This window comes from Balaenoptera borealis (assembly GCF_965194805.1).
Source record: "Balaenoptera borealis genome assembly, chromosome: 6".
In the NCBI taxonomy this organism is placed as follows: Eukaryota; Metazoa; Chordata; class Mammalia; order Artiodactyla; family Balaenopteridae; genus Balaenoptera; species Balaenoptera borealis.
Genome location: NC_138863.1, coordinates 19,083,665 through 19,106,131, shown reverse-complemented (window position 1 = coordinate 19,106,131; position 22,467 = coordinate 19,083,665). Strand labels below are relative to the sequence as shown.

Below are 22,467 nucleotides of genomic sequence, written 5' to 3'. Positions count from 1 at the left end.
TGTGCAAACAGATCACGTGGGGATCTTGTTAAATGCAGATTCTGCTGCAGTAGGGTGGGTGGGGCCTGAGAGTCTGCATTTCTAATGTGTTCCAGGTGATGCTGGGCTGCTGGTGTGGGGACCACTCTCTGAGTGGTGAGGTCATGGGCATCTCAACCTTAATAGGTCCAACATTTAACTCCTAATCCCTACCCCCATCCATAGCCCAGTCTGAATGAGGATTCTCGCAGCTTCCTCCTTCTCCATCAAGGATGCAAGATGCACAGGAGGGGATGGAGGGAGGGATATCAAAAGGAACTCCAGCTTTGTGAGTGCTGTCCAACAGAAATATGGTGTGAGCCACATGAGTAATTTAAAAATTTCCAGTAGCCACACTTAAAAAGTAAAAAGAAACGGGTGAATTTAATTTTAGTAATATATTTATTTAACCCAACATATCTAAAAATGTTATTTCAACATTTAATCAGTATAAAAAATTATTAATGAGATTTTTTTCATGCCAAGTCTTTGAAATCCAGTATGTAGAGTACACTTACAGCACATCTCAATTTGGATGTTCAATTTTCATCAGAAAGATTGAATCTTTATCTAGATTTTATAAAATGTACAGTTGAAAAAGTGAATTGACATACAAAGTTTGTTCCAAACATATTTGAGTGTTTTCCAGTAACTGGAACAAGTATCGATTTTTATATTTAAATTTAAATGAATTAAAATTAATATTAGATTTCTCAGTTGCACTAGCCATATTTTAAGTATTCAGTGCCTAGTGGCTACCATATTGGACAGCACAGACCTAGAGCAATTACACTGTGGTCATCAGTTGGGAGAAGACTCTTGGGATCAGGGTCTATGCTGTAATTCATCTCAGAGCCCACCACCTCAGATGCATGGCCTAGGGCCTGCACTCAGTACTTTTTCCTGGAAAGAATTTATTCCCCAGTCAAAAATTGACCTCTAGGAAGACACGATCAGTTTCCAAACATGACCACTAGGGGGCAGGATCTGGCTATCCTCCCTTGGCAAGGAAAGGGGGACCCTTAACAATTTTCTAGGTGGAAGATCATTCAGCGCAGCGTTTTTCATGCTGCTGGTCATGACCCATTAGTAACATCAATAAAGTGGGTGATACCTACATTCAAAAAAAGACTAGAAAAAAATGAGAATATAAGCATTGCTATTGTTCTGTGTAACTTTGTTTCAGTTTTATTTATATATGTATTGTGTATGGGTCTCCATGTAAAAAAAAAAATGTCTTTCTTAACTGTGAGTCACGGTCAAAAAAGTCTTAAAATCACTTTAATCTCCCTTGTCTACAGATAATGAAACCAAACCCACAAGTTGACCAGTGTTGAAGCTAGAAAATGGGGACATGAGAGCTCCTCTTTTCTCCTCTTTCTTCACATGTTTTACATTCTCCATAATAAAAAGTTAATTTAAGAAGAAACTGAGCTCAGAACAGTGAAATGTCATCTGATGGGCTCACAGTTAGGAATGGCAGAGCCAGGACTCAACCCAACCCTTTAATACTAATTTAGCAGGTGTTTCTGAGGGGCAGACTATGTGTCAGGTGCTGTGCTAAACAACGGGGAGACAGGAGTGGATGAAATAAGCACAGCCCCTGCCCGCCTGGAGCTTCCAGACCAGTCGGGAAGATAGACATTAGTCACTAACCTCACAAGTAAATGTATTGTTACAAACAATAATACCTGCACTGAAGGACAATGGACTCAGCACCCAAGAGAACAGCACACGGGGACCCTGCTTAGATTGGAGAGGCCAAGGCAGCTGCTCTGAGAAGCTGGCATCGAAGAGCAGCCTGAGTCACACAGGCTGTGTGTGTGTGTGTGTGTGTGTGTGTGTGGTATGGGTGTATATATGGTGTGTGTGTGGTGTGTGTGCATATACTGTGTGTAAGTGTGTATAGTGTGTGTGTATGGTGTGTGTATGTATGAGTGTGTATAATATGGATGTGTGTATGGTATGTATGTGTGTGTTTGGGAGTGTACATGGGTGGTATGTATGTGAATGTGTGTATATGTGTATATATGTACATGTATCATATGGGTGTGTTTATGGTATACGTGTGTATGTGGTATGTGGGTATATGTATGAATGGTGTGTGTGTAGGGGTATATGTGTATATAGTGTGTGGGTATAGGTGTATGGTGTGTGTGTGTGTGTGTGTGTGTGTGTGTGTGTGTGTGTGTGTGCAGTGACAGGCATGCTGTTATTATTCCCTGAGTGAACAAGCTATGTGAAGGTGGTGGAGGCTACTCGAAAGCTGAAAGAGCTTGGGGTGTTCCAGAAATTTCCAGGAGACTCGTGTGCCTGGAGAGTGGTGAGCACTGGGCATGGCCTAAGAGGAGACGGGGGAGGTGGGCAGGGCCAGATCTGCAGGACCTCCTGGGTCTTGTTAAGGATCTGGAGTTTTACCTTATAGGGAAGCCATTGAATCATTTTGAATAGGGGAGGGACATGATTTGGGCTGTATTTTAAGAAAACCCTCTGGTTCTGAGTGGAGAATGGGTTGAGGGGTGGAGCATGGGAGCAGGGAGGCCGGTTAGGAGCTGTCTCAGTGAGTGGGTGAAAAGTGGTATCTGGCCTTCACCTCTGAAGGGTCAATACGCCCCCAAACCCACATATCTTCTTTGGCCTCATTTGGCTGCCTACCTTCCATTTGTCCCCAAACCCATCTCCACCCTTCTCCACTGTGCTCAGGGCTGGCCTGGGTGGACACAGCAGGGGGCCCTTTGTCCTCCAGCTTCAGCTGGGTTTGGCCAATGGAGAGCCCCACAGGAGAGGGTCGGCCAGGAGCCAGTGGGGCTGGGGTATTTGTTCTTCTCCCGCCCAAAGGGTCATCCCACAACCAGAGGTCACAACTGCAGTCAGGTGGCCCTGTCCTCGAAACTCTGTCCCTCCAAGTTCCATAACTGCTCACTCCCCGCACCTGTCAGGACCTAGAGGTGGTGACACAGTCCCACTGTCCCTAGCCCTGGAGAACTGCACTGTCCCTTGTGTTTCCTATCCCCTGCCCATCACCTGTAGAGTAGTCCTTCCATAAAGTTCTCCTCCGGTTACCACTCTGACCGAACCACTTCCTACCCCACTCCCTACTCCACTCCCTACCCCAGCTGGCAAAACAGTTTCAGTGGAAAGAGCCTGGACTCGGGTCAGATAAAACCAGGACTGGACCTGGCTCTGTCATTTATTAGCTCTGTGTGGGGTAGTCACAGCCTCTCTGAGCCAGTGTGTTCATATTAATGTAAGGACACCATTATCTTAGGACGATGAAATAACACATGCGAGGGCTTGGTGCATGCCTAGGGCGTAACAGACAATCATACACGCTAGTTCCGTTCTTCTTCCTTGCCCCGCACCGAGCAAACACTTATGCCTCTGTAATGGGTCGGCGCTAGGTGCTGGGGTGACGGGCACACCAGCAAGCACAGGGCACCATTTCTGCCTGCTCGGAGGCCACAGTGGCTCCCCCAGCTCAACTCCTCATAATTCAAAGTGGAAAGTAGTGAGGGTTACATTTCAAACCATTCATTTCTTTTTGACTACTAGGTGGCAGGCATTTTTCCAGAGTCTGGAGGTAGATTAGTGACCAGGCATTGCAAAGAGTTGTGGTGATCAGAGTGGCTTCAAAGAGGACGTTGCATTTACTTTTAGCTTTAAAGGAACTGTTACTTAAAGGTAGGGGCATATCAGTTTCCCTGGTCCTGAACTTTACCCTCCTTCCTTCCTCCCCCTGGGAGAGCCTGCAAAATTCCCCAGACTGAGAACCTGGGCCTTAATTAGTTACAGTTACTCCTGGAGTGTCTTAGATCATGTGTGCTGGGGTGGAAGGCATCTTGAGAAGTGAGCCTGAAAAGATTTCTCCAGGTGTGGTAAGGCAGGTGTAAGGGGGCAAAAGCACAGGACAGTGACCACTGCAGGCTGACTGAAAGCTGGGGACATGGAAGGGAGAGGTGGGAGCACAAAACACTAGAAAACTGGGTTGAGACCATATTGCTAAACCAAGCCATGTGAATTTAATGCTGCAGATACTGGCTTTGAGCAGGGGGCAGACCCAATTCAGAGCTAGGCTTCCAAAGCCTTTGTCTGATAACCTAAGTAAGGTGGACAGGGCTGGAGGTGCCCACGATGGACCACGTGTTGGGACTCAAGTGCCCAAATTTGGGTGATGGCTGAGCACTCACGAGGACCAGATCTTGATGTTGCAAGAATGATACGTGGTACAATAACATCAGTGAACATTTAGTAAGTACCCGTGATGAACTTGGCACTATGTCCTTTACTTGGGTAATTGTGGTTAATCCTTAGTAAATAGCTCGGTGCAAACTATCAGTCCTTTTTGCAGAGAAGAGTCTAAGCCCCTCATCCCCTACACCTGCCCCACCACACTTGGAGATGACCAGAAAGAGGATGGGCATTTAGGTTTGGAACTCCAGGGGGAAGCTGGGGTGGACATTTCTCTTTGGGAGTAATGAGTGATATCAAGTGGTTGCTGAAGTCAGGGGAAGCAGTGAATGTGAGGGACAGCAGCAGAGGGGGAAGCATCTAGGGATGCGAGAAGAGAACCAGAAGACACTGTCACAGGGAAGGCGAAGAAGAAAGAAGGCTCTGCCCGGAGGTTAAGTGACAAGGACTGAACATTGACAAATGCGTTTGAGGTTCAAGGGGTCAGAGCCAAATTAGGATGGAATGGTGAGGGCAGAGGCTCAGTGGGGTGGCCTGAGAATAGATGGGAAGTGAAAGTAGAGGCAGCAAGGAGGACACTTTCTTTGTTTTAATAAAATAATACTTTTAAAATTAAAATAGTATTACCTTCTCATCATAGACGGTCAGAAAATATCTTTTTATACAAATGTGATTTTTTTTAAGTTTTATTTATTTTTGGCTGAGTTGGGTCTTCGTTGCTGCACGTGGGCTTTCTCTAGTTGCGGCAAGTGGGGGCTGCTCTTCATTGCGGCACGCGGGCTTCTCATTGCAGTGGCTTCTCTTGTTGCGGAGCACCGGCTCTAGGCGTGCGGGCGTCAGTAGTTGCAGCACGCGGGCTCAGTAGTTGCGACATGCAGTCCCTAGAGCACAGGGGCTTCAGTAGTTGCCGCACGTGGGCTCAGCAGTTGTGGTGCACGGGCTTAGTTGCTCTGCGGCATGTGGGATCTTCCCAGACCAGGGATTGAACCCGTGTCCCCTGCATTGGCAGGTGGATTCTTTTTTTTTTTTTTTTAGCAGGTGGATTCTTAACCACTGCGCCACCAGGGAAGTCCCCAGAACATATTTTTAAAGTATAAAAAAAATAAAACAAGTGATACCACATGAACCCATCAATTGAAGATCATCACTGATAGCATTTTAGATATTTTTATGCATTTTTGCTTATAGCAGTCATATCAATTACACAAAATTTATACTGCTTTTCCTCCCACTTTAGATTAAAATGTAAAATTTACCCACAGTACTAGTTTGGGTGCTTTTGGCTGCAAGTATCAAAAAACCCAACTAAAAGTGGCTTGAACAATAAGGACAATTTTTCTCTCACATAACAAGAAGTCCAGGGGCCAATCCAGACTGGTTAATTTAGGGGCTCAGTTATGTCTTCAAGGACACTAGTTCCATCCCCACTTTTGCTCTGCCATCTTCAGCTGTTGGAATAGCCTCTTAGGCTGCTTACTCACAGTCCTAAAATGCCTGCCATAGTTCCAGGCATCACAGGCAAATGACAGCATCCTGGAGCAAGAAAAGAGCGTAGCCCTGTATATCCCGTTTTTTTGTTTGTTTTTTTAAAAAATAAATTTATTTATTTATTTATTTATGGCTGCGTTGGGTCTTCGTTGCTGTGCGCGGGCTTTTCTCTAGTTGCGGTGAGCGGGGACTACTCTTCGTTGTGGTGTGCGGGCTTCTCATTGCGGTGGCTTCTCTTGTTGCAGAGCAAGGGCTCTAGCCACGCAGACTCAGTAGTTGTGGCATGCGGGCTTCAGTAGTTGTGGTGCACGGGCTCAGTAGTTGTGGCACATGGGCTTAGTTGCTCCGCGGCATGTGGGATCTTCCCGGACCAGGGCTTGAACCCGTGTCTCCTGCATTGGCTGGCAGATTCTTAACCACTGCGCCACCAGGGAAGTCCCTATATCCCGTTTAGACAACTAGGAAAGGCCTATTTAGAAGGCCTCCAACCTATTTCCCTCCCCATCTCAACCTGAAGCAAATCACCGTGTGACCTGGAGCAACTGACTTGATCTCTTGGTGCCTTGGTGTTCTTTGCCAATGGGAATTATACCCGTGTTTGATTCATAAGGTTGTCATGAGAACTGACAATCTGTGTAAAGCACTTAGAACAATGCTTGGCACATGATTTGTGCTCTAAAAATATTTGCTATTATTATCTGATGTCAAGAATTGCGTCATATTCCTCGGTCTAACCAATCATTTGGCAGGGCAATGAGAGCGCCAGTTGGCTTGGACCAATCAGGATCCACCCACCAGGGCTGGGGAGGGGCTCACTTGGAAGCTATGACTGTTCATAGGCAAAACAGGGGTTAGCAAGGAAAAAAGGGAGAGTTGGAGAATGGGTATTAATCATCCAACAGGATCTGCCACACCTGTATTTTTTTTTAATTTATTGAATGCTTAGTTGTACCAGGCACTATGTCAAGCATTAATTAATTAATTAATTAATTAATTAATTATTGGCCTCGCTGGCTTGCGGGATCTCCTCCCCCCACACACACCTGGGATTGAACCCATGCGCCCTGCAGTGGAAGCGCAGAGTCTTAACCACTGGACCACCAGGGAAGTCCCCTGTATTGTTTTTTAAAAACAATGTTTATCGACATATGAACACTGTTCTATATGTGTGTACTCTGTTTTGTTTTTTTTTAACTTTTTATTCTGAAGTCATTTCAGGCTTACAAAATACTTGCAAAAAAGTACAAGGAGGTCCCATACACCTGACACTTAGCTTCCCCAAATGTTCACTTCTTACTTTTAACTACAGTGTTAGTATCAAAACCAGGAAATTAACATTGATACAATTCTAAAAATCCCTTTACAGTCTTTACTCAAATTTTACCAGTTGTCCCCCAGCGTCCTTTTTCTGGTCCAGGATCATGCAATACATTGGGTTTTAACTATAAACACCATTTTAAAGCTGCACAGATGTTCGCAGAACCTTAACTCTTCCCTTACTGCCGGACCTGTTGGCTGTTTACAACCTCACCATTGTGTACATTTCAAATGATATATTTGGGGCAGATCTTTTGGGCAGGTGGCTAAAAAGGAATTACTGAGTCAAAGGATATGAATATTTTTAAAGCCTTGATGCATATTGGGAATTGCTTTCTAGAAAACTGTACCAGTTGATACCTCCAGAAGTAATGTATAAATACTCATCTTCCCATATTCTTAGAAGCCTTCAGAATTGTATTACTGTCTTTAATTTCTGCTATTTTGATAGATGAAAATCTTATCTCATTGTTTAGCTTGCATTTCCTTGATTCTTTTGAGGTTTAACATTTTTTCGTGTATATATTAGCCATTTATCCCTTTATTAATTGGGGGTCTGTGTTCTCTCATTTATTTAAGGTCTTTATATATTAAGTAGATTAACTTTTTGACAAATTTGAGACAAGTATTTTCCACAAAATTTTTTTTTTGCCTTTTTCTTTTGTTCATATTATCTCATAACATAAAGGTTAAATTTTTTTTTAAGGAACCAGAAGAGTAATTCTTTCCCTTGTTACGTCTTCAGTTGCTTTTTGTCTGAGTTTAAGAGTAACATATGCCTATTAAAGAAAATTAGAAAAACACTTATATTGCTTTTAGCCCAAGAAAGTCTTCCACTGTCCAGAGATTGGACGTGTATTTAATTTTCTTCTAATTTGCTATGTTTTAATTTTATGTCCTTAGCACTTTAATTCACCTGGAATTTATTTTGGTGTATTCTGTGAAGCATGGGTCTAAATTGCTCTTTTCCAAATAGCTAATCAGTTATCTAAGCACCTTGCTTTCAGCACCACTAATAACTAATCTTTCTGCTTCCCACTGTCAGTGTTAGCTATTGTTGCAATAATGCCGCATAACAAGCAAATCCAAAACTGAGGGGCATACAACAACAAGCATGTACTTCTCATTCGTGCCCCTGTGGGCAGGCTAAGTTTCAGCTCATCTAGGCTGGGCTGGCTTCCAAGCTGTGAGTGGGATCAGGTCACTTCCATGTGTCTTTCACTCTCCTTAAACCAGCAACTAACTACCCGAGGGATGTTCTCATGGTGAAAGGCATGGCTACAGAGACCAAGTTCAACTGTAATAGCACATTTAAGACCTCTGCTTGTATCATTCCATTGGCCAAAGCAAGTCACAAGGTCAAGCCCAACATCAGTGGTGCGGGAGAAATATTTCACCTCCATGGAGATGGTGCATAGTCACATGGTGAAGGGTGTGTTTTCAGGGAGAGATGAAGAATTGAGAACCGAAATGCAATCAATCTACCACACCCACGGAAACAGTCTTTCAGGAAACTAGGTTGTGTTAAGATAAAGGCAGAATAGAATCTAGATAGGGACCCAAGGTCAAGAGAAGTTTGTTTTGTTTTAATTTATTTATTTTATTTTTGGCTGCGTTGGGTCTTCGTTGTTGCGTGTGGGCTTTCTCTAGTTGCGGCGAGCGGGGGCTACTCTTTGTTGTGGTGCACTGGCTTCTCATTGCGGTGGCTTCTCTTGTTGCGGAGCACGGGCTCTAGGTGCGCGGGCTTCAGTAGCTGTGGCACGTGAGCACAGTAGTTGTGGCTCGCGGGCTCTAGAGTGCAGGCTCAGTAGTTGTGGCACAGGCGTCTAGCTACTCCGTGGCACGTAGGATTTTCCCGGACCAGGGCTTGAACCCTTGTCCCCTGCGTTGGCAGGCAGATTCTTAACCACTGTACCACGAGGGAAGCCCCAAGAGAAGTTTTTTAGGCAAGGAGATACTCGAGTTTGCTTATATAGAGTGAGAAAAGGGGTAGAGGGGTGGGTGGGCACAGAAATTATTTACCCTAAAAAGCATATTGGTTGAAAGCAAAGGAATTGGAGCTGGGCCTGAGGTTTCCAATAACAACTGTGGATAATGAGAGGAGATCTCAGCAAAGTAAAAGATCTGCCAAACAGAGGCAGACCTTAACCTTGACAGTGCCCCCCAAGCCAAATGTCTGCAAGCAATGAGGTATTATCAGGTATAAAGTGTAGGAGGGGGTGAATAATGAAGCATCAGTCTGGCTGGGGCAGAAGATTCTCATGGGAGAGGAGGTGAAACCAAAGCAGATTTGGAGCAGATTCATTCTGGAAGTCTTCCAGAACAGGCTGGGGGAGGGGAGGGTGGCTTCCTAGCCCTGCATGAGTCCCCCAAAACACCCACTCTCATTCCTTATCCCCAGCCTTGTCCAGCTCCCTGCATTTCCTACAATGTATCTTGGATGATTAGCTATAATCTTGTAAATGTGTGTGTAGCATGAGATTAGATTTAGGATTCAGTCGTCTCTGTATCTCTGCAGGCTCATGCTTGAGCCTGCATTTCCTGTTTCAGATGACAGGGACTGTGTTTTAATTTCTCAATATAATGCCTGGCACAGCCTTACCTGCAGAAAAGTGTGTTCACAGTGACTTTTGATGAGGTTCTGTAATTCTTCACTTTGCATGTATAGACACGGATTTAGAGACATGCAAGCTCCCTTGGCCTGGAAGGGCCTTCTACAAACTAGCTTGTCAGTCTTCTCACTCCCGCCTCTTTTGAGGCATACACAGGGGTTTAATTCAATTCTATCTGATTTTTGTTTATTGAGAGCCTTTTATGTGCCAGACACTGAGAAGAAGCTGAATTGTGGGTAAGGAGACAGGGAGGGAGCAGGCTATATCTCCGGCCTTTAAGATGTATCCACATAAGAGAAACTTCATGTCTGGGGTTACTGAATGAAACCCAGGATTAGGTGTTGGGATTACAATTCATTGGGGATAATTTAACCCATCTCTTGGCTTTTTTGGGGCGGGGGGAGGAATGAGGCCTCCAGTTCATTGTGTGTAATGATCCTATACCTCTATACTCTCCACACTGGGGACTCAGTCTTTAGATTCAGCTATCTAATAAGGGTACATCAGAGGGAGAGAAAAAGTGTGATTTGGGGGTCAGGTTATCTAGCCTCTCTCAGGCCAGAGCACAGGCCGAAGCCCAAAAAGCAAGAGAAGAAAACAAGAGCAGTGCCTCCCCTGCTTCCCTCCCCAACTATCTCCCCGCTGGGGAGATAGCTACCTTCACTGTTTGCAGATTTCTTTCCCTCCCTGTGCTGGGCTAGGGCTAGAGCTGGAGCCAGAAAGAGCCCAACCCTAGCTCCGGTTTGCCCAAATCTGTAGATGTCACCACACCTGTCTTTACAATTCCTTCCAACCCACTGACCTTAACAACTTCTAGAACTCATTGGGAAGGCAGCATGGTGTGGAGGGGCGGTGGTTAATGATGTGGAAACCCCACTGGTCTTGGGATACCTTGGGTCCTAGTCCTGCCTCTGCTATCCATTGCTGTATAATCTTGGTCGAATCACTCCCTCAGCCTCTGTGGCCTCTTCTTATCCTTCAGGGCATGGCTTACATGTCACCTGCTCAGGGAGGCCCTCCCCCATCTAAATTGGCCCTCTCTGTCCTCCATATCATTGCCCCTTCTGTTCGATTTCTTTATAGCACCACAATTTGTAATCACACACAGGTAGCTATGTATGTGTATATATACACGTATATGTAAGTATAGATAAATACATATATAATTATATTTGTTTGCTTATTTGGTTTGTTTCTCTGCTGGATTCTAGATTGTAGGCTCCAGGAATGAAGAGATTGTGTGTCTTTGACCCTTGCATTCTCAGAGCCTGGCACAAAGGAGGACACAGAAAAGTAATTTAGTGAATGAATAAAAAGAATGAATGGCAGCTGACCCATGTGATCTCCCAGGTTCCTTCCAGCTGAAAAAGTTTATGAGGCTACGATTTCCCGCCAAGAGGCCCATTCCAGGGCCTCTCTCAGAGTTCCCCGTTGGGGGAAGGTGGGAGGGTGTGGGGCCGAGCCCCGGATTCCAGCGATTTTATACCGGGATTAGCGCAGATCAGAAGCCGGCTCCGGCCACGCCTCCCGATCGGCCGGCCGGGGGCGGGGCCAGGCCGCCTGCAGCCGGGTGATATTCCGGGCGTGCACCAGGCCAGGGGCGGCGAGTGGGCGGGTGCGAACGCGAGCCAATGGAGGGGCCTGACCAGAACGCCCCCAGTCCCCCAGCTTGCGGGTGCAGGGGGCGTGGCCCAAACCCCTCAGGTTCCCCAAGTGGGGGCCTGGGCCGAGCCGTCGCCTAGCAACGCCCCGCCCCGCCCCCTGGGCGGCCTCGGGCGCCTACCCCCAGCATGGCCTGGCAAGGCTGGCCTTCATCGTGGCTGTGGGTCGCCAGCTGCGGGCTGCTGCTCCTGGTCCTCGTCCTGCTCGTGAGCCCCAGCAGCTGCCGAGCGCGGCGGACCCTCCGCAGCCTGTTCATGGCGCGTAGCCAGCGGCTGCTCTTCCGAATCGGGTTCGTGCCGGGCTCCGGCGGGATGCGGGGCTCGGGAAAGCGGTCGCGCTGGAAAGGGGGACTGAGAGGGGTGCCGGGGGAGGGTTTAGGGGTTCTGACGGGGCTAGGGCTAGGGGATCCAGGGTCAGAGAAGAGCGATCGGAGAGGCAGGCTGGAGAAGCCACTGATCTGGGGGGACTGAGGAAGAGAAGTTGGGGGTGGAAAATTGGGCTGGGCTGGGGAAAGCAGTTTGCGGCGGGGGGAGTGGGGAGCAGGCCAGGGTAGCCAGAGAAAGGGGGCGTTGAGAGGACATCTGGAGAAAAGAGCCAGATGAGGGGCTGGAGACAAGGGAGCTGGAAAAAGAGAGCAGGTGCAGGAGCCCGGGCTCCCGCCACCCCCGCAAGTTCCTCCAGTGGGCAGGTGCTGGTGAGAAGGCATGTCTCAGACCGTCTAAGTCTCACGTGAAACCGCTAACCCCTTCCATGTGTCCCTGTCCCTCTCCCCATCGCTCAATTCCCTACCATTCAATGTAAGCTCTTCTGTCCCAACAGAGAGTCCCAACTCTGTAGGTCAGTCTGTCCCTTTCCTTCAGTCCCCTCCCCCACCAATCCTGGCCCCAGTCATAAGCCTCAGGCTGTGAAATCCGACCCTAATCACTCAGCCTGACTTGTTGCTGGTTCACTGACCTCCAATGACTTTTTCCTTTCTGACCACCCCCCACTCCCACCCCAGTCCTCATTCTTCCCTTCCAGCTACTTCGACTCCTTCCTGGGCCAAGCAAGGTTGGCGACCAGCCCTGTTCTGCCACAGAAACACTAAGAGGCAGCGAAGGAGACACAAGAGGAAGGCTTCCTAGGGTCTCTATCCCCTTCCCATTACCAGCAGGGCCAGGGGGCAGGACCTCAGGCCCCAGTTGAAGGACAGTGATATTGGGCCTGGGAACTATGGGAGCCCTGGCCCCAGGCCAGGCTCGGGGGAGGACCTAAGCCGGGAATTTCCTGAGTTTCAGAGAAGACATTGTACAATTCACCCCTCCTCCCCTGACCACCCCAGATATCCCAGAAGCTTCACCCCTAGGATTGTGCTCACACTCACTCTAAGACAAAGAGATATAAGGGCCCAGTGGGGGGAAAACTGGAAAAACATAGGTTGGGGGGGAATCTTGCACATGTGCCTTTTGGGGCATTCGCATCTCTAATAGCCCAAACATTGGTCACATTCTCAATGATGCTCCAACTAAGTCACCACTGCTCTGCATTAAAATAATGAGATTTACAAATATTCAAATATCTGCATATTTAGGATTAAAAAAAAATTTCTCCTTACAACATTTATAGAAATTTTATTGCTCTATTTGGGGAGGGATTTTTAAATCTACTTCCAGCTTTCAAAATTGGTAACATTGAAATCACACAAATGGCCTGAGGAAGTGAAAAATAAAGGTTCCACAAGAGACTGGAATCAGAAGTCCTGAGATCAAAATTCCCAAGGTCGCCACCTCAGAATCCTGAGGGTTTGGCTATTCCTAGAACTTGGGGTCTGGGAGTTTCCAAATCCTCAAACTTGGAATTCTCAGAGAGCTTCTTTGGAATTCAGTATTCTGTGGGCTTTCCTGTGGCTGGATTTCAAGGTTGCCTTGGAACCAACTCCCCAAATTTGCAGAGCAGAAGGGCGTGCCTGGAATCAGAATCCCAGATCCTGCCCCTCCAGGGTCTGGGAAACAATCAGTCCAGTCCCTTGGGGGAGAAGCCACTGGCTGCTGGGAGGGACAGGGGGTGTTAGCAGGAAACGGTCTGAGGGAAATGGGCAGGTGTCAATGCTGTGAGGGTGCCTCCAGGAAGGATGGAGAGGGAGGGGGACAGGATGGGTCAGGACATGATGGAAGGGGCAGAGCGCATGGGCACACTCCACCCTAAATGTGTGGCTGAGAGGACCACAAGTAGAGGATTCTACTGGAGGCTGGAAAGTGGATGATGGAGATAGGAAGCAATGGCTGGGAGAGGAGTCGTTGTTGATGTTATCATTAATAACAATACTCACTGGTGTTTGACAGCATTATTAAGGGCTTTCCTCAAACATAACCACCATTGTCTTGGGATGGGGATAACTGGGCGCAATGGAGGGTTGATTTGGGCTAGCCTGAGGCAGACACACACATTTGGGACTCTGCGGGGCCTGGGAGGCAGCGTGTAGTAGTTAAGCATATAGCATGTGGGGACATACAATCTGCTTTTGAATCCTAGCTTTTGTGCCTTAGTAGCCACGTGACCTTGGACAAATAACTCAGCCTCTCTGTGCCTCAGTTGTTTGCATCTGTAAATGGGCCTGGTGATAGTGCCTATCTCACAGGGCTCCTGTGAGGAGCAAATGAAATTCTACATAGGGCCTGGCTTGTAGTAAGTGCTCAGGAAATGTTAGCAATTGCTCATTCTATAGCATGAGGGATGGGTGGGAGGGAGGATACATGGCGGTGGGCCATGGCTCCTTCTGGAGCTTCCTTTGTTTTTTTTTAAATAGGCGCCCAGATAGCTTGTCAACTTCCTTTTTTTTTTTTTTTTTTGGCTGCACCATGCGGCACGTGGGATCTTAGTTACCTGACCAAGGATCGAACCGGTGCCCCCTGCAGTGGAGGCACGGAGTCTTTTTTTTTCTTTTATAAAGGTATTTACTTGTTTATTTATTTTTGGCTGCGTTGGGTCTTCGTTGCTGCGCACGGGCTTTCTCTAGTTGCGGAGAGCTGGGGGCTACTCTTCGTTGTGGTGTGCGGGCTTCTCATTGCGGTGGCTTCTCTTGTTGCAGAGCATGGGCTCCAGGGTGCGCGGGCTTCAGTAGTTGTGGCACACAGCCTCAGTAGTTGTGGCACACAGGCTCGGTAGTTGTGGCGCACGGGCTTAATTGCTCTGCGGCATGTGGTATCTTCCTGGACCAGGGCTTGAACCCGTGTCTCCTGCATTGGCTGGCGGATTCTTAACCACTGCGCCGCCAGGGAAGCCCGAGGCATGGAGTCTTAACCACTGGACCACCAGGGAAGTCCCTCACTTTTTTTTTTTTTTTTTTTTGGAGCTTCCTTACATGCTTCTACTCCTGTCTTCCAAGTCTATCCTGCCCATGTACCCATCAGGAAATCCCACATCCCTTCATTCGTTCAGTGACCCCCCCCCTAACTGCCCTGGGTCGAGACTGTGGGATCACTGATATGAGCGGAGTCTGGTCGCCGTTCTCAAGGAGTCGGGGAGAGGAGCATGTGAAAAGGGACCCTAAGTGGCAGGAGGCAGGGCATGACAGTTTCCCCCAGGAGGAACAGGGTGTGCCTGAGGAGGCTGGGATCCGGAGTGTGTGCTCCCCTATGTGTGCCTCCTGCTTCATGCCTCAGTTTCCCTTTTGCCCCTTTGCCTTCTCAGTGGTAGTTGAGGAGGTTTGAGTAGAGAAAGGGCCCCTGAGCAGAGCCTGTCTGCAGGGGGTGGGGAGGGGAGGGGGGTGAATGGGGAATTAGGCTGGGAATGTCTTGAGAATGTCTGAGAAAGTGGAAAGCGCCTGGCCTCTGCGGATGGACAGCCCTAGCTGACAAAGCCTTCCCACTCTCCTTGACCAAGTGCCCTCTTCATTCCTAAGCATAGAGGATCTTTCTTGAACCTCCTGACCCAAGTGAAACCAGCTGTCCCAGGACAAACCTTGCTTGCTCCACTTCTGAAAGAGGAAAGCCCTTCTCTGGGGCCAGTGAGGACCACTGGCTTGATTTCAAAGGGTGGCAAAGGTCCTGAGCTGAGGACCCTTGAGTGAATGACCCACCTGCTCGTGGCCTGAAGAAAGGCCACATAGAGGCAGTGGTCTGGGCCATCCACAGCACAGCCTGCAGGAGGGGAGCAGGGAAGGTCCTTTTCCTTTCTGCAGGCCTTGGGACCTGGAGAGCTGCAGTGTCGCCATCTACAGCGGCCCCTCGGCTGGATGGCTCCCAGTGCCCCCTTCCCCAGGCCACGTTGCCTACAGAACGGAGTCCACACCCCTCACCCAAAGGGGCTCTCCCACACCCCCCCCAGACCCATCTTCCCCAGGCCCTGTGCTCTTGCTGTACTTCTGTCTGGGGCCTGCCAGGCCTTCCTCCCTGCGTCAAATTTTGTTGCATCAAAGCTCATCTTCAAAATATATCCAAAACCTGAGCACTTAACCCACCTCCACTGCTACAACCCTGGGCCAACCTGTGGTCACCTCTCACCTGATCTCCTAAATTGACAGCTCCCTTCAGCCTTTGTACCCTCAAAGCACTCTCAGCATAGCAACCAGGATGAAACTGTTAAGACTGAAGTCAGAAGTGTGTCACTTCCCTGCTTAGATCCCTCCAGAATGGCTCCAAGGCCCTGAGTGGCCTGCCGATCCCCAACCTCACTTGTTTTTGGAATGCTCCTCACCTTGCTCATTGGGCTTCGGCCACACAGGCCACTTTGTTGTTCCTCAAACACTCTGAGACAGTCTGACCTCCAAGACCTTCTGTCGCTGTTCTCTCTCACTAGAACTTTCTTCCCCCAGATGGCCACATGGCTGTGCCTCTCTTCCTTCAGGTCTCTGCTCAAATTTCACCTTATTCAAGAGGCCTACCCCGACCACCCTGTGTAAAAATAACAAGGCCCCCATGCCTGCACTGGGTTACTCTACGCTGCTAGGTTATTCTCCGTAGTACCTATCACCACATGACATCCTATATATCGACTTGCCTATTGTTTATTGGTTTTCTTTCCCAGCCTGAATATGAGCCACATGAAGGAAGAAACTTCTTTCACTACTGTATCCCAGCTTCCAGAACACTGCCCGGCACAGAGCTGGCCCTTGTTAAACGGCTTTTTTTTTTTTAAACATCTTTATTGGAGTATAATTGCTTTACAATGGTGTGTTAGTTTCTGCTTTATAACAAAGTGAATCAGCTATACATATACATATATCCCCATGTTAAAGGGCTTTTAAATGAATAAATAGCTTGGCCCAAGTGCCATCTCCTCTACGAAGCGGGCCCAGCCTCCCCAGTCAAAATTCATCTCTGCCTCCAGTGACCCCTGGCACTGTCTTCCCTCCTAGAGCCTTCATTGCATATTCTTGCTCATTCTTGCATTAGGTGTTCAGAGGTGTGATTTCCCCACTGGACTCCCACAGGCCTAGCCCAGGGAGCAAGACTGAATCAAGAGGGCCTGGGATTAGGGTGAGGGAGGGAGGGGGGGAGTGGGGAGGGGGAGCCCAAAAGAACAGACCAAACCAAACAAACCCCAGGGGCCTTGTCTGGGCAGGTGGCCTGGGATTTCAGGCAAGGAGACAGAAATAGTCCAGGCCTCCTGCCCAGGACCGAGATTCGGCAAAGAGGCCGCCAGCAATGCCTGTGTCTCTCGTCCTCCCCAAGAGCCCTCAGCAGCCATTCTTCCTCCCCCCTGGGAAAGACGGTGAAGGCTGGAGAGGGCTGCAGTCTGCAGAGGACCATACCCGGGATGGGTATGGAGACAATAGACACAGGCCCTGTGGTCTCCCGCTCAGGCCTGTGTCTTGACCTGATGCAGGCACTGCCCCTCTCCTGGTCATGGGGAAATGGTCCCCCTACCCCCCAAGGCCTGCTGGCAGCTTCAGGAAACTCTCACTCTCGAGGGCCTTTTTAGCTATCTCATCTTCAGTTTCCTCAGTTTTGAGAAAGCACAGAGCAGCTAGTGGCTCAGTTTGTTCCTGAGGGGCCTCAGAGCAGGCTGTGCTCCAGTAGGACTCTGTGTCCTGGTGGCTGTCCAGGTCCCTCAGCCCTCAGACAGGCATTTCCGGTTTGGTTTCATAAAGACTGCCTGTCACTGGTCAGATGCAAAGCCTGGGAAAACCTGGGTCCCGGGGGTACAGGAGAGGAGAAGCCAAAAGCACCCCCTGACCAGAGAAGCCTCTCAGCCTGGGCTTGCCGTCCAGCTGGTAGAGTCTGGGGCCAGGGCCTAGCTGGGACAGACAGCCCCCAGGCCTCTCTCAGAGCTGCCCAGGATGGCAAGACTGCTCAAGGGAGGAGGGGGAGAAGAAGGGCTTCATTGTGTGTTCTCCACAGCCAGTCAAAAGAAGGGGGTGGGGAGGGGCTGTGTCTCACTGCCCCAGCTGTCCCTGGTGGCCTCCCACGGGCTGGAGGTTCAGGCTCAGATACCAAAGACGCCACACTCTGGTTCAGCGAGGGGAGGAGTGAAAGGTATGCCTGTGGCCCTCACTGGGGTGACGGGTGCTGTGTCCTGCAGCCCCGACCCGCGGGGAGGGCCCTCAGGCACCTTCAAGGCTGCCCCAGGCCTGCTGCCTCCACCCCAGCCCCACCCTGCAGAGTGGTTTTTCTGTCTCCCAGCTGGGTCCCAGAGGACCAATTAGGAAACTTTCTTTTCTTTTTGGTGAGGCGACAGTGGGTAGTTCCGGGCCCCAGAACTGCTGAATCAGAATCCAGGAGGGGCGGGGGGCGGGGGGCGGAGCGGGGGTAAGCAAAAGAGGAAAATGTTGGAATCTTTTTGTTTCACCAGCACTCCCAGATCGTTCTGATGCATTCTGGCACATTCTGACCCTGCTTGGGGACCCCGTTGCGGGGCGTTTGAATTCCACATCAGGCCCTGGGGAGGTCAATGTCATCTTGTAAGTCACGTGAACTTCCTGGACTCATATGCTCGTTCAGAGAGGAGGAGCACTTGGGTTTTTTTTGTTTGTTTGTTTGTTTAATTTTATTTATTTTTTTTATTTCTGGCTGCGTTGGGTCTTTGTTGCGCGCGGGCTTTCTCTAGTTGCGGTGAGCGAGGGCTACTCTTTGATGCGGTGCGCGGGCTTCTCATTGCAGTGGCTTTTCTTGTTGAGGAGCACGGGCTCTAGGCACACGGGCTCAGTAGTTGTGGATCACAGGCTCTAGAGTACAGGCTCAGTAGTTGTGGTGCACAGGCTTAGTTGCTCCGCAGCATGTGGAATCCTCCCGGACCAGGGCTCGAACCCATGTCGGCTGCATTGGCAGGCGGATTCTTAACTACTGCGCCACCAGGGAAGTCCTGTGCCCGTCACTTTAATACCTGCACGCCTGGCCCTGCCCTGCCTTTTCTGGTCACTAAGCCAGCATTTTGTGGGTCCCAGTTCTGTGCTGGGCTAGCTGGGCGCACCACAGGGGTGCAGAGGAGCCACGAGGAGCAGGCTGGTGACTGCCTGCCCCCTGCACGGCGCTGATTAGGGCTCCGGGTAGAAGTTGATAAGGCCCAGCCACTGCAGGGCTCACCTGCCCCTGGAGGCACAGGGAGAGGCTGAGTGCCCCAGATGGAGCAGGGGAAGACAGCTTTCTGCTGGGACAATCAGGAGCTGGGTTTGAGACCAGCCCTGAAAGATGCTTAGGGTTCTAGTAAGTAGAAAGGCCTGCAGGATATTCCAGGCTGAGACCTGCGGGAGCCAGGCAGGACTGTAGTTCTGAAATTTTAATGAGTTGTTTCAGGCATTCAGAAGAAGATAGATAGTATAACAATCCCCCCACCTCCCAGCTTAAGAAAGAAAATATTACAGATGCTGTGAAGCCCGTGCCCACCTCCCCACCCACCTTCTCCCTGCCCCCGAGGAAGCCCTGCTAATGTGCGTGTTGACTATCCCCTCAGCTGCCTTTATTCTTTTACTATTGATACATACGTCTCTATCCCTAAACAATACCAACGATGGTTCTGCATGCTTTGGCATTTTAGATAAATATTGTCAGGTTATCTGTTTTCTCCGTGGCATGTCTGTTAGCTCAATATTATGTGCTTGAGCTTTGTGCAGGCTGAGGGTTGGTGGTCTAGATCATTCGTTTTCCTGGATGTATGGTTTTCCATGGTCTGAACAGGTCACTACTTATTTATCCACTGTGCTGTTGACAGACATTTAGGGGTGTCTGATTGTTCACTCTTGGGACACGGGGTTTTCACTGGGCCGTACGGGAGGAGGCGGCAGAGACTTGCCTCCTCCCAGTCCACAGAGGGCCTGACTTGGGGTGGGACACTCTCCCATCAGCAGTGGGGAGCCACTGAAGGCTTTTGAGCGGGAGTAGGATGCAGTCAAAGGAGGTGCTTTAGGAACTTAAACGTTTGCCAGAGGTTTGCAGTTTGGTTCAGGGGCAGAGAGCTGGATGAAGGAGGCTTTCGTAAGGGCCTCACTGAGAGCTTCTAGGGCCTGTTCCCAGGGGTGAGCCCATGCGGGGGAGGTGGGTGGAAAGCGAAACTGAGAGGAATCCTGTCTGGGTCACCTACACTGGGGAAAGGGTTAGATGGGCGGTCAAGTTGTGTAACTAGGAGGATGACAGGGCCTTTCCCAGAAAGAGAGGCAGCAGGAGTAAGAGCTGACAAGCATGGTTATGGACCCTGGTGATTGTGACACAGCCGAACGGCTGATGGAGGAGGAGCCGGAGCTCAGGGACTTGAGAGAGTCATGAGAAATTCATTGTCAGGGAAGGACCAGGCCTGGAGAGAGTGGCCCAGCGCCACTAGGTCTTCAGGCCCCTCCCCCTGCTCTGCACCGATCCAGACCTCAGGCCCACAAGGGCCACCCCGGCCAGCACAGATCTCGGGTCTGGCAGCCATCCCCGCCTTTCTCCATCTCCAACATCCCCTCTAGGCCAGGCCCTCGTCATCTCCCCCAATGAGTGACTCGGTTCCCCTGCCACCTTCCACTCAGCTCCTTTTCACTGTACCTTCTGCACAGCAGCTGAGCGAGCTCTTAAAAAGGGAAGTCAGAACACATGCTTCCCCACTTTAAAACCCACCAGCAGTTTTCCACCTCCTCTCCGTGGCCTGGCGCCTGTGCACCTTGCTGACCCCTTCTCTGGCTAGAGACTTCGAGGCCTCCTGGCAACTCCTAGAACGTGCCCTACTCGTGCCTGCCCCAGGGCGCTGGTGCTACGCCCCCCCCAGATAGTCTGCACTGCTGTCTCCCTCATCTGTCTGTTCCCTGCTCAAGCGTCGCCCTCAGAGAAGGGGCCTTCCCCGACCACCCTGTCTACAGTAAGACCATCTTCCTTTCCCACGACAGTTAACGGCTTGCATGTCAATTGTTTTGATTTCCGGTTTGGTGTCTGTTGGCTGCTCCTCTCGCTATGTTGGCAGGGAGCCATCTGTCTTGCTCTCTGCCGTCTGCACCCTGTCCAGCACGTGCAGTAAGTATTTGCTGGAGAAAGTCAATGAAAGAGCAGGGCCTTGTTTACTGCAGCTTCTTAGTGCCCGGTCCCTGCGCTCGTGCATCTTCATCTTCCCTGGAGCACAAAGCACATATAGTAAGTATCCAATAAGGGAAGACAGGGAACATTTACCAGTCCCTCCCAGATGTGGACGGCCATGTTCTAGCAGCTATGAGGGGTGCCCGGCTGAATCTGGGAAGGAAACAGCAGTTGCTAAACACCTTCCACCTGTCAGGCCCTGGAGAATGTTAGCATTTGTCATCTTGTTTTATGTCACTGAATCCTCACACAGATGAGAAGCTTGATCTGTGAGACCATTGACTTGCCCAAGGTCTCAGACCAAGGATGGGCCAAGCCATGACTGGAACCCAGACCTTTCTGTTGCCAGAGCCCCTGCAGTTTCCATAAGCCTAAGTAGGAAGAAATGAAGTCAGGAACAGGACTCCGGGCATGGATGCAGGGTGGTGTCCGGGCACAGAGGAAAGGGTGATTTTATTTTCTTATTTATTATTTTTAAAATTTTCATTTTGAAATCATTTCAGAGTTGCAAAATTCGTACAAAGAATTCCCGTGTACCCCTCACCCAGCTCCCCTGAATGTTAACATCTTTCATAGCCATGGTATAGTTATCAAAACCAAGAAATCAACGTCCATACAAACTAGTAACCACTCTCCAGACTTTACTGAAATTTTGCACACTGTCCCCCTAACACTCTTTTTCTGGTCTGGAGTCCAATCCAGGATATTTAGGTTGTTCCAACCCATCCCCTCTGGCTGGGCATCTCTGCTGTGCCAAGTCTTTGTTAGTCCGGCAGCACAGCAGGGAGAAAGGAGAGAATCAGCAGCTCCCACCAGCTCTCACCCCCGCTCCGGGTGTTTGGTACCTCTCGCTTGCCTGTTCTTGGTGCCCCTTCCTCAGAGTCTCACATGGCCTTTCCCTTACTTCTTGGAAATGTCACCTCCTCAAAGAGGCCTTCCGTGACTGACTACCAGATCTAGAATAGCAGCTCCTGTCCTCATTCTCTATCCTCTTGCCTTGTTTATTTTGTCATCTTCACTTGACAGTATGTTTATTGTCCTGTCTGTCCCACTAGAATATAAGCTGCAAGAAGGCAGGGACTCTGCCTTACTCACTGTGTGCCCAGAGCAGGCTAATAGCAAGGCCTCACTAAATACTGTGGAATGAGTGAAAGTAGGAAGTGGCCGAAATGGGTTTAAAATAAAACAAAAACAGGGCCTACGAAAAACAGACATAAAGACACATAAAGGATGGCAAGGGGCTTCCCTGGTGGCACAGTGGTTAAGAATCCGCCTGCCAATGCAGGGGACACAGGTTCAAGCCCTGGTCTGGGAGGATCCCACATGCCGTGGAGCAACTAAGCCCATGCGCCACAACTACTGAACCTGTGCTCTAGAGCCCACGAGCCACAACTACTGAGCCCATGCGCCACAACTACTAAAGCCACGTGCCTAGAGCCTGTGCTCCGCGACAAGAGAAGCCACCGCGATGAGAAGCCTGCGTACTGCAACGAAGAGTAGCCCCCGCTCGCCGCAACTAAAAGAAAGCCCACGTGCAGCAACGAGGAACCAACGCAGCCAAAAATAAATAAATTAATTATTTTTTTTTAAAAAAAGGATGGCAAAACCCCTCCACAGCGCGTCTAGATTCCCAATTGATACAAGTGCATGGGCTCACAGAGCTGGGACAGCCCTGATTCACCTTCAGCTAAATTGTTTCCACCAAATTGTCATGGAAACATGCT

General features: G+C 49.5%; 1 protein-coding gene across 2 annotated transcripts in view; it reads left to right on the top strand.

Moving 5' to 3' along the window:
* Window positions 1-11,198: 11,198 nt before the first annotated feature.
* LOC309630832 (putative hydrolase PNKD) overlaps window positions 11,199-22,467 on the top strand; it is a 19,502-nt gene continuing 8,233 nt past the window's right edge. For both annotated transcript variants that reach the window (XR_014245948.1, XM_082396601.1), the window contains exon 1: window positions 11,199-11,574. Coding sequence is in view for 1 of the 2 variants with exons in the window: in XM_082396601.1 (XP_082252727.1) it covers window positions 11,414-11,574 (161 nt within the window). In the remaining variant the exon portion in view is untranslated. The remainder of the gene's footprint in view (window positions 11,575-22,467) is intronic.